Raw genomic sequence first — 11,368 nt, 5'->3', positions numbered from 1 at the left:
GGTATGGAGAACGGGACATGGAAACCCTGCGAAGCCAATCCGTGGATATTCGCGGTGGAGAACAGAAGGAAAAAAAAAAAAAAAACATATTGTAACTTACCGTATGATGCGGGTATGCATACATCGGAAGTGTAGAGCTACCACTTCGTATAGTAGAGTGGTAGAAAGAAAAAGAATATCACAAGAATAGAAATTTCTTTCTAGATCCAGATGTCTTCCATTAAGAATGCCCGCGTCAGTCGGCTCAACACGGGATTCCCCCATCTCCAATTTCCACCCCGTGAGTACTGTAGCCCTATCGATTCGATTCGATATACATCAATGCAATGATTAAATCATAACTGGCTGAGCATAGCCACAGGGGCTTCATCTTAGTCGCAATAAAGGAAGGAAAAAACAAAGCCAAATATAAAGAACAACTGTATCCGAAGATTCGAAGTATATCCGCAGAGATAACCAGGCATTTTCCAGCCGCGAAGAAGACACTATGGACGGACAACTCCGGGAATAAACAACCTCGGGACCCTTCAAACGGAGCAGAAGGCATCAGCGTTAACCGCGTTTTTGTTTGGTTCGACCATCCACGTCCGATTGATAGCGCGAAGCCACATCCATTCGGTGGCCGTGTTGCCCATGCTGTTCTTTTCTTGCCAAATCAGATCCTTCGGACTTCTTCATTCCCCATTGTGCTCTCGGGCAGCATCATACGCTAATATCAGGGTGGTCTAGTCTTAACTTAATCTTTTTGATAGTGACTTCTCCATGTTGTTGGGAAAGCTTATTCCAAGTTTGGGATGGAAGATGATACAATATTATGATACTATGATACTATGGGTTGAGGCAAAGACATTAAAATAGCAAAGCTTTTGTCTTTTGTTATTTTAATAAAGTGATATCATCAATTCGGCAATTGGATCAACGGCACATCTCCAGATCTATGGATATCATAGTACATCCACTAGTGTAGGTCATGCCCAGGTGCTCATCGAATGGGGTTATATAAGATCTGGCACTACCAAAGTAGAATCATATTCTGCGGGAGATATCTTTCTCTTGCTTTCTACACCCCTCGATTCCATCATGGATCATATATACATAGACAGCAGTATATGGAAGTAGACAGTGGGACTTCGACTGGCATAATACCGTACCATAACATGATCCAGCTGGCGCTGTGAGTTGCTGGAACGGGATCCCGCCAATAAGAACCCCCAGTTTCCGAAACATATCACATGACTGAAATTACCATACATCCCGTCACAGCCCTATAGATCTACATCCACCTATCCATGGATATTTCGTAGCAATTGGAGCAATGCATTGGTGGAATTTGTTATTTAATACCCAATTCTCGAAGTTATTTCCGACAAGAGAAAGAAAGAGAAGCCACAATGGGGATGGATGTATATCCCCAAGAAAGAAAGGCCAATGTGGTTGGCTGGCTGAGATGCCGGACAATTGTGGCGGTGCTTTACTGACGCATTATTTGCGCTGACCCAAAGATCTCCACATAGCGATTCCTATATTTCAATGAATTAATTCAACATTACAGTATTGACTATTCCTTATGTACTGTAGTCCAACAATCATTCATTCTTTTTTTATCCAGGGGTTACCCCGTTTAGACCAACTGTCTATGAGTTCTATGATCTGTAGACAGGCAAGCTCTGATTCGGGAACTGACGTCAAGGAGAACTTCTCCGATCACGTTACTCGTTACATCTTCGGATTGTTGCGATGGAGAAAGCCACCTCGTCATAGTGCACGTTTGCGGGAAGTCAGACACGAAGAGAATTCAAATTGAAATCATGAGAGATCGCATTATTAGTAGATTCAAATGTAACAAATGTATGGAGTACTCCCCTGGGCAATTGTCACGAGCTATCAGAGGGACCAATTAAATAACTACAGGGTCCAGCGATCGCCCAGTCTCAAACACGTATGTATCTCGACTTGATATACTCGATGTACTGTACTTTACAATCTATCGGGGACAGGTACAGGTACGCAAGGCAGAATTAATGGTTTTTTTTTTATTAAATTCTTAATCGTCTTATTAAGATATGTGCGCAGCAACCAATCTACATACAGAGGCATGCTGATCAGCGGGAACCTCCCTCCCCTCCCTTCGGTGTGGAATCATTCAGGCAACGACACGACAGCTCCCCATGTCGATCAAAACGGTGGCTTTCGACGCCCAGGGGTCCACTCTCCCTGGTGCCACAAATCTCAGGCCAAGGATTTTGGTTTTTTGCCACCCTCGGATTCGAACATCCGATTCTCCCTTCCAGTGTATACATACTGTATGTCTGTAGAAAGAGAAAGCCACATTTGTTTCCAGCTGACGCAGCCACAGAGATCATGTGCGGAGAGGCACGGGCGCAGTGGGTGGAACCACCGGGGCAGGTATGGGTCTGGCGCTTTTGCTACGGCCATACAAGGAATTGAATATGCATTTGGAGGCGTAATTTGAGACACTGTTCTCCAGACCAGACTGTAGAGTTTTTCGTTGGTTGGTTTCGGTGCCTCATCTGTTCAGAAATAAATCACATACATCTATCCCCCCCCAACCCATCTTCCTCGAACAAGGAATCGAAATCGTAACTGGGCCAGATTCTTGATAACATGGACAGGTATCGAATGCAAAGTCGGGTCCCCAATGAGAAGGCGTCGTCGCCCCAGATCAGGTGTGTATTAGTTATATTAGGTAGCCTCTGGTAGTTCTTCAATGTCACTGTCAGTGCTGGATAATCAACGAGAATCCATCAACCCAGGACCCACAAGAGCCGGAGAGCCCGGCAATTTTATAACCCAGGGGTGGTATAAGAGTATGTCTGGAGAATGGTCAGTTTGGAACCTGCTCCAAGTCGCACCAGATGGGGTCATACCCAGAGCCTCCCACAGCATTTCCATAGAATCCCGATTTCCTCCCAAGACTCGTGAGAATTTCAATCCCATCGATCCAGAGGCCCGCTCGTACATAGAAACCAAGCAAGATCTCGCCTCGTCGAGTATCTAACCATGTCAGTTGACTCGTCTACCAAACGACCATTTGCCGGAACTTACCAAGCACAAAATCGTCCACTTTGCCGCCGCGCTTGCCAAAAAGTTGGCTGGTCGCGTCCTCGTAGCAGAATTCAATCCCATCCAAGGCGTAACCATGATAGATCTTGATCGAGGTCAACAGTTTGGTCTTGATGAAGGCGCACTCCAGCAGCAGTTGCTCGGGCTCACTGCCTTCCATCGTCGACTGCCCCAATTTCCCGCTTTTGTAGCCGGACTGGCCTTTGGGTAGCTTGACCAACGAGTACTTGGACTTCAAGTGACCCGTGTCTTCGACTGTATAGCTACCCAATGCACCCGACACAATCACCAAGCGGATCTTCTTTTTCTTCTCCTTTTCGCTGCCAAACACCCGCTGGCGGAGCTCGCTCTCCGTCACCGTGATTTGCTTCGGGAGCCCATTGATGCTCGACTCGGTGTTCAAGTATTCGACAAAATTGTGACAGAAGTTTTCACCCTCCGCATAGAGCTCCATGAACGCAATCCCCGACGATGCGGTGAACAGAACCTTACCATGCTCCACGGGCCACACCTGGACGCTGTCGTCGGAACTTGCCGAGGCGTCACTGGGCAGCCGGAAGCAGGGATGGAATCGGAAGCGCAGCGCATCGAGTCGGTGCCAGCCACACTCATCGTTGGGTAAACACACTTTCAGCCCCTGGGCTTTGGTGCGGGTGCAGAAGGGCTCTCTGGTAAGGAATGAACGGTTGAAACGCACATAATCACGCAGCATGATTCCTGATTCTTGGTGAGGGCATCCGAAGAGATGGCCGACTTCATGGAGGTGAGCACCGATGCCGAGATTTGCCGACTCCCAGTTAGAGCCCGCTTCGCCAGAGTCATTGGCGACATGATTCGTATCCGTCCGTGTGCAGTCGGAAAGTGCGTCCACCACTTCTTCCAGACATGACGGATAGCTTTGAAGACTGTGGGACCCGAAGATCGCCATCTTGATATCATCGCCAGCCGAGCCCAGTGCCGCATGACCGGTGATAGTCTGTGCCTCTGTGTCCCAATGGGAATCCAAGAGGAGAACCGAGACATACTGTTTCTGGCCAGGTTGCGGCCGAAAATGCTGCTGGACTGCTTCCTTGGCGATCGTGAACAAGCCATCCTTGTTGGTGGCACTGCTGGATTGTTGGGCGATTTTCAATTCCCGCAGTTCGGCCACTGTCTTCTCCGAGCGAACGATGTGAATCTTTGCCTCATTGCGCATTTGACCTGAGGCGGCATCGCGCCGACTGAGGCTGCCCGACTGCCACTCCTCCTCGAACCGGAAGCAACGGCGGCCGAAGTTGTTGCGGAACATCTGCTCCCCCGTAAATGCCTGCCACAGATATGATGCCATCCGGTATTTTCGAATTGCCATGTCCAGCCCATTGCCTTCTCGTGCTGCTCTCTCGGGCACCGCATCGTACGTGCCGTCCGAGTCCTTCCCGAGCAAAATTACGAGTTGCAGTGGTGGCGAATTGACCAACGGGAGATAGTTGACGCAAATCCATGCTGAGTGAATGGCCGGATGTGCACTCCCAGATGACAACTTGGGTGAGACAAAGTCGAAGCGTAGGCGATTGGGACCGGGAACTAAATGAACAAGGGCTTTGAAATGTGATGCCGTGACTGGCCAAGCAAGTGACGGGAAGTTATCTTGGTGGTGGTAAACCGTGACATTTCCGTCCAGCGGGTGATGTCGTGGGTCTCCGATCTGACCATATACAAGGAGCACTTTTTGATGTACCTGGAACCGAGTCAGCACATGGCCATTTTTCCCCGTCATTAACTTTAGGCCAACCATACCCATGCACTGTCGGCAATGGACACGATTTTCGGGGCATATGGTGAACTGGGGGTGTGGGAGCGATATGCCCCATTAATGGAGGAGGAACTGCTGCCCTATAAGCCCGATGATCAGTATTGGACTCCACGGCGATCCACTCGGGAGAAGAGCATACAATGACACTGTTACGCTGTGAATGGGTTGGAAAAGGTCCTGATCGTTGGGGTGGAACGGGGGTACTGGCTGTACTGGCGCCATTGGAATTGGATTCGGTCAATGAGGGCAAGTTGGGAGAGGAAGCGGTTGGTTTGATGGATGAGGGCGGAGTGACGGAGCTGTAGGAGGTGTCGATCGTCGAGGATGATTTCCCCAAGACCATTTCCACATTATGCGCGTTCTTGGAGTCGGGCTTGTGGATGCTGGCCTTGGAACGGCGCCGAAGCTGCTTGAAGAAGGGCATGACGAGGAGAGCACACACAGAAGAAGCCAGGGACTTCTCACCAGGAGAAGATGGCAGGGAGAAGAGAAGAGAGAGAAGAGAGAGGCGAGAGAGGGAGAGGGAGCAGCAACCGCGTTGGGGGCAGGAACAAGGAGAGCGACCGTTTGCGGGTGACGGGAGTGTCCCCGCCAGGAACCCAGAAATTTGGGGGGAAGGGATCGGGGAGAAGAAATGATCAAAGATCGTAATCACATTGAAAAGCACATAGAAATAAGGGGAAAGGAGAAAAAGAAGAAGACAAAGAAAGGATACCAGTTTGGGGCTCCCATTACGTGGCTACGAATGGTTTTTCTCTGAACGTCGCAATGTTTCACCTGTGGAGATCGTCCTATTTCTGAACTTTTCCCCTTTGGCTTGTCTCTGATCTATCTCGATTTCTTAATTTGCTTGGTTTTTGGTTTCTTCCGATCGTATGCTGTGAAACCCGGTATGGTACAGCCCTCTGCTATGCTGCATTGTCGGATCTTCGCTATAGATCTCCCCCTTGCCAAGTACTGCATCCTATGCTGGAGATAGATGCAGGCACATGTTGTTTCCCGTTCAACGGTTTGTGTCCGACCTTACCTGGAGGTCTCTCTCTCTCTATATCTATCGATGGAATGGACTCCGATCCGTCCTGATCGCAATCTCATCCAATAACCCCATTAGGACGATCCTCTCGGGATGGAGTATGAGCTGCCATAGTGGAGTCTCCTGCATACCGATGGGTTTCCACGGGAGCCAATCCCCCAGAGAACTGGTCCAACCGGAATCTGACAGAGAGAGAGAGAGAGAGTTCTTTGCTGGATCTTCTATGACCAGAGGGGGACGCCCCGGCTGAAAAGATGATCTTTGCATCAAGTGGAGACTGAGGAACAACGCCGCCCGGGGGCTGGTAAACACGCCAGGGCAGTCGATACATCGATTCTGGGGGTTCAGGGGAGCACGGCCAAAGGAAGTGCTAAGGTAGTGTCCAAAGAGTCTCCAGCGTAGAAACACAAAATTCATGGGATATTTGAGAAAGAATGGAAGATCCAGTAGCTGTCGTATGGGGATTATCGTCTTCTCCAGAGAGAATCTGCTGTAAATTGCATATTTTGCTACGAATTCTGTAATCCTATATTTTTTTTTTCTACTTTTTTACTTCTGTGATTCTTTAATTCATGGATTCTTCATTATATTCACTATATTCTTAATTTTCATCTCCCTTAATTCTCCCATTGTCAGCTCAACTGCTGGCCAACCCGCTCTTTGCTCCGTTCGGCTCCACTCCCCATCGGGCCTCCCTTCTTTCCCACCTTCAAGACACTCCCCCGAGGTCTTGTCTTTCCCTCGGATTTTTTTTTCTTTTCTTTTCTTGTTCAGCTGGCCATCATGACCCTCTCCCAGCCTGGTTCAGCGGAGAAGACCATCCGCAAAATCGATATTGCCCAAGTGAGTGAGACAGATGACCCATGAAAAAAAAAATGAAAGAAACGCCCGGGAAAGAAATGAGCAATCCTGAAACTGGAGGTTTCCACCCTGGATCAGGCTCTCATTCTTTCAGAGGACCTTGTATATTGCTACAGGTGGATTTGAGTGCACTTGTGGACACTGCTAACCCTCGACTTCTTTTTCTAGGTGTCCCTCAGTCTACAGGACCGGTTGGGCCTCGCCAAACTCAAGTACCAACATGGGCGTCTGCATGGGTTGGGCTTGACTCAAGATAGCCGACTCGGTATTGATAGTGACAAGCCCTCCGACTCGTCGTCCGAGTTCTCTCGCAGCCGCTGCGAGACCCCCTTCACCTCCCCACCCCTTCGGGCCTCGACCTACTCCAAGGAACTCCCTCGATCCGCCCGCAACAAACATGCCGTTACCTTCAACTCCCGACTGATGCTGCCGATGCTGCCGGCCAATCGCAAGCGACTCCGGTCCGACTCGGACTCTGAGCGTCCGGCGAAGGCCCCCCGGGTCTCATGGAAGAGTTCCTACCAGCTGCCAGAATCGTCACCGGCAATCAACCGTCATCCTCCGCCCCGTCCGAGGCACGTCCCGTTTATGTCTGAGGCAACCATCCCGGAGCTGTCTTCTCCCGCATACCATGGGCCGTCGGACGAGGAAAATGACCCGGACCTGCCCCTGCACAGTTTTCAGAACATGAGCTCCATGGTTGGGTCCTCGCCTCCACGCACCCCTCCACCGAAGCACTCACGGCTGGCACGATCCGATCATGCCTTGAAGCACGAGGACGGCGCAGACCTGCTGCTGTATCTGGCCAACTCCCCTACTCCAGCTCGGGTGGCATCCCAAGCACAGGCCTTCCCCCGTCAACCCCACCCAGCCAGCATGCTGTGATGCCATCATTGACCCCCACACCCGGTGCGGGAGGATTCCCCAATTTTGGCACTCCAAATCAGCAGTTCAACTTTGCTGATTTTGTGAATGTCACTCCGAGTCCAGCCCAGCCTGCCTGGGGCAACCGCACTCCTGGTAATCCTTCTCGGACTCCTCTGGCAACCAAGGAAGCCCGCAAGCGCTTGAACTTTGACAGCCTGGCTCCTCCCAACACCTCGAGCCCCCGAGTTCCTGGAAAGGACTCGGGCTTGGCCTTGCAACTTGGGGGTGAACTGCGGCCATGAGTCCCGTGCTGCTCTTGTCATTGCTTCCTATTCTTAGTCCATTGATGTTCTATCCCTTTTCACCCCCAACCCTGTTATGATGCCCCTTATGATCATGTTCTGTACACATTGTCTGTGTTCATTTCCTATGTAATCTGCCTGCTGTCAGTAAGAACCCCCTGTTTATTCAGGCACCATCTTGACAGTCAAGGGCATTTCCTCATCTGCATTCACCGGCGTTTACCTTGCCCCTTTGAGTGTTTCGCATTGCCTTGCATCCCTCTTTTCCTTTGTTTGAGCAAGAACTATTTTATCTAACATGTTCTGCCTTTGCACCTTGTCTTGCCTTCTTGCCTTTTTTCTCTTTTTCACATGATACTCTTCTCCCCAATGCTGTTGATGAACAGACTAGGTAATCCCATGGAGTCGAGTTCCAAAAGGCATCTTTTGTGATCTCACATGGCAGGAAGTACCACTGTACCTACTATCTCTACCTTTTCTACAAATTCCGTGTATCAAGTCGCTCCCTTTCACTTCATGTTGTCTGACTGTAGATGTAGATTGCTTCTTGAATAATATTCATACTGGTGTTCATGTGTTGCTATACATAGTATATGCTGTTGATTATTATGAGTCTTCACTACTAGCACAATCATGGGCTGAACAAGGCATACCTCGGTAATATCGCCATCCCATCACCCCTCATCGCGTGTTTCGTGTTTCGCGTCACTTTCGCGTTGGCGCTACTGCAGAGCCAGCCAATCAACCATCAGAAGTGGAGACACATATATGACATCATTTTCATCGATCGAAATGACTAAACATCTTCCAAATTGGGTGAAGATGAAATTATTTTGGTGCCTGAGGCTTGAATATCAAGAGAACTAAACCCCAAGAACCTGCAGCTGGGAACCTTGCAATTCTCACTCCTCCTGCCAGCCCAGCTGTTCCTGTTTCCCTGGGCCCTCCTCTACTTTTGCTCGCTCACCCTGCTTTTCCCATAACAGTGCAAGGTAATCTGATGAGCTTGCCTCGTCGATCGACTTGTCCTCGCGGACTTTAAGAAACCGCGGAAACCGCAGACTCAGGCCCCGCTCTTCGCTGACCAACCCAATGGCAGCGGGGTATGTCGGGCTTAGTGTGATGTCTGCAAAGGCCATCTCCCACACTTCCTGCGGCTCGAACCATACGTCCGGTGCTCCATAGTACTCGACGTAGCTGGGCCGCGCGATGACGTTCGCGCTGCCCTCGGTGTATTTGTCCCGGTTGGCTTGGTAGAACTTGTCTGTAAACCCTGACATGCACTTTGTCACGGCTTCCAACGCCCCTGTTTCGGGATTGCGCACGGCCAGCAGGATCGGGGACCACCATTTCGCTTTGCGCCCGTTGCCGTGCCAGCCTGCCACCGGGATGAGGTCTAGTGTCTCGGATGATGTGCTGTAGTCTTTCTTCACTTTCAACCAGGACTCAAGTCGCTTGTCGGGTTCGTAGGTCGAGAGGAGTGCCTTGCGTCGGCCGCCCTTTTCCTTCTCTTTGGGCGCGGTGTTGTCCTTGGGGTCTGAAGATGGCTCGACTGGAATGACTTGTTCGGTGGTATCAGCGTCAGCAGGAATTGGGTTGGCATTGGGCCTCGATGCATTGTCGAGGACCTTGACCATGATTCCTTCGCACTTGGCATCTGTCGCGCCCTTGAAGAACTCGAGTACTGTCTCGGAATCTGCAGATGTCGCATCAAGACTCTTGACCCACGTGAATCGGTTGGGAATCTCGACAAAGAGGCTGCGGAGAAGTTCGCGCCGTTCGCGAAACGGCCGGTCCAGCAGTGACTCGCCGTTGAGGTACATCAGGTCAAATGCAAACAGACACACATTGACTGTGATGGCACCGATGTCGACATTCTTCTTTGCCCGGTTGGTGAGAACCTGGAATGGCTGAAGATCGCCTGTCTCATGATCCACGGCAACCACCTCCCCCTCCAAGATAAAGCTAGAGACGCTCTCTCCCCGGATTTGAGGCACCAGAGACACAAGATCTGGGTACTTCTCGGTCATGAGTTCGAGGTGGCGGGAGAAGATGGATACCTTCCCTTGGTCGTCGCAGTGGACCTGCGCCCGTTGCCCGTCATACTTGTACTCGCAGCTGAAATGCCTGCCTTGAAGCTTCGTGAGCATCTCCGAAAGGTCGCGGGTAATGCTGCCCAACATCGGCCTCAATGGAATGTGCAGCGCCAGGCCACACCGCACTAAAAGCTCTTCCGTGACCCCGATCTCTAGTAAGCATGGTACCAGATCGTTGTAATTTGGGTGTCTGGCATAAGACGCCTTCATTATCTCCTCCGCATTGCTATAGAGTTCGGCTAGCTCATCCTTTTTCAGACGCGCTAGGGCGGGGTGTGGCTGAATCGCAAACTCAGCATCCGGAGGTTTGGAGTAGAGGAAGGCTCGCGCAAGAGCGATAAGCATGGTTGTTTTGACAGCGCCAATCCGCAGATTCTGGACCAGAGTTCGAACAATATATCGGCTCTCCTCGGCGCCCCGCGTATCCTGTAACAGCTTCTCGACGATGCGTTGTTTGTTCTCCTGACTCCCCGAGCCTTTACTCATGGCAATCTTCATTAGTGATTGATACACTCCTTTTATCTTGAGCGGCTTCGGCTTGACCAGAGTGAAGGCCTGGCGTTTTTTAGCTTCGAAGGCGACATCACCTGCATCTCCATGTCTGTCATACAGGGTTTTGAGCCCTTGATTGTCAAGGCCGTAGATCTTTTTCAGGGCCTTAGAGATAGCGGAGCCTCCCAAGCCTAGTTCCAACTCATCGTATGGCGGAGAAATGGAGTTGGTTGCCAGCCACACCGCTGGAAGGAGGCTCGACGGGTCCCCCTCTATCAGAACCCGAAGGAAATTTACCAGCGTATCGACAATCCTGATTCGACTGGTGGTGGCGTTGGCAAGCACAAAGGCCCTCGTCAGCAAGGCGTAGGAAGCATCGCCGCCCTCGGTGGCCCAATGCGACCGCAGCTCTGCTACAAATTTACCCGCGTCAAAGGTCTGGGGGCTTTGATCAAAGGGAACAGTTTGCGATATTGTATCCTCTGTGCCTGCAGAGGATTGCAAAGATAGTGTGTTCTTCTTCGGCGTCACCGGCGCCACTGGAGTTGGTTCTGGCGGTATTGGAAGTGCTGACGTAGATACATCCGTGTTGGGAGTCGCTATCGTTGGCTGTGGATTTTCTGAGCTTGAAGCATGGGCATTGGCTTCTTGATCCCACTCGGCCTGGAGCTTGCGCGCAAGAGCTTCATCCGAGAGGGTCTGCTCGGTGACGTCGGTCTCGGCGGTCTGTCGGGTCGTTTGACCCCTGAAGAAGGACTCAATACTGCGCGTCTGCGATGAATCTCCATTGCGCTTGCGCTTTTTAGCCGGGCTGGACATGGTAGATGGGCGCAAGTGGCCG

The 11,368-nt window shown here is 50.9% G+C and overlaps 3 protein-coding genes across 3 annotated transcripts; 1 reads left to right on the top strand and 2 right to left on the bottom strand.

Moving 5' to 3' along the window:
- Nucleotides 1-2,845: 2,845 nt before the first annotated feature.
- Nucleotides 2,846-5,300, bottom strand: NUU61_004722 (zinc metalloproteinase family protein; the record flags this gene model as incomplete). Its single annotated transcript, XM_056655304.1, has 4 exons — nt 2,846-3,015; nt 3,067-4,801; nt 4,861-4,956; nt 5,016-5,300. The coding sequence occupies 4 exons, from the start codon at nt 5,298-5,300 to the stop codon at nt 2,846-2,848; spliced, it is 2,286 nt and encodes a 761-aa protein (XP_056510917.1).
- Nucleotides 5,301-6,692: 1,392 nt separating this feature from the next.
- Nucleotides 6,693-7,939, top strand: NUU61_004721 (uncharacterized protein; the record flags this gene model as incomplete). Its single annotated transcript, XM_056655303.1, has 3 exons — nt 6,693-6,752; nt 6,939-7,567; nt 7,612-7,939. The coding sequence occupies 3 exons, from the start codon at nt 6,693-6,695 to the stop codon at nt 7,937-7,939; spliced, it is 1,017 nt and encodes a 338-aa protein (XP_056510916.1).
- Nucleotides 7,940-8,841: 902 nt separating this feature from the next.
- NUU61_004720 (putative DNA ligase I) lies at nt 8,842-11,346 on the bottom strand (the record flags this gene model as incomplete). The annotated part of the gene is made up of 1 exon (XM_056655302.1): nt 8,842-11,346. One exon carries the CDS (start codon nt 11,344-11,346, stop codon nt 8,842-8,844), a length of 2,505 nt encoding a protein of 834 aa, XP_056510915.1.
- Between the last annotated feature and the right edge of the window lie 22 nt (nt 11,347-11,368).

Source organism: Penicillium alfredii (assembly GCF_028826965.1).
Source record: "Penicillium alfredii strain IBT 34128 chromosome Unknown utg000007l_segment0_segment0, whole genome shotgun sequence".
NCBI classification, from domain to species: domain Eukaryota; kingdom Fungi; phylum Ascomycota; class Eurotiomycetes; order Eurotiales; family Aspergillaceae; genus Penicillium; species Penicillium alfredii.
The sequence above is the reverse complement of the archived record's forward strand: the minus strand, read 5'-3'. Positions and strand labels throughout refer to the sequence as shown.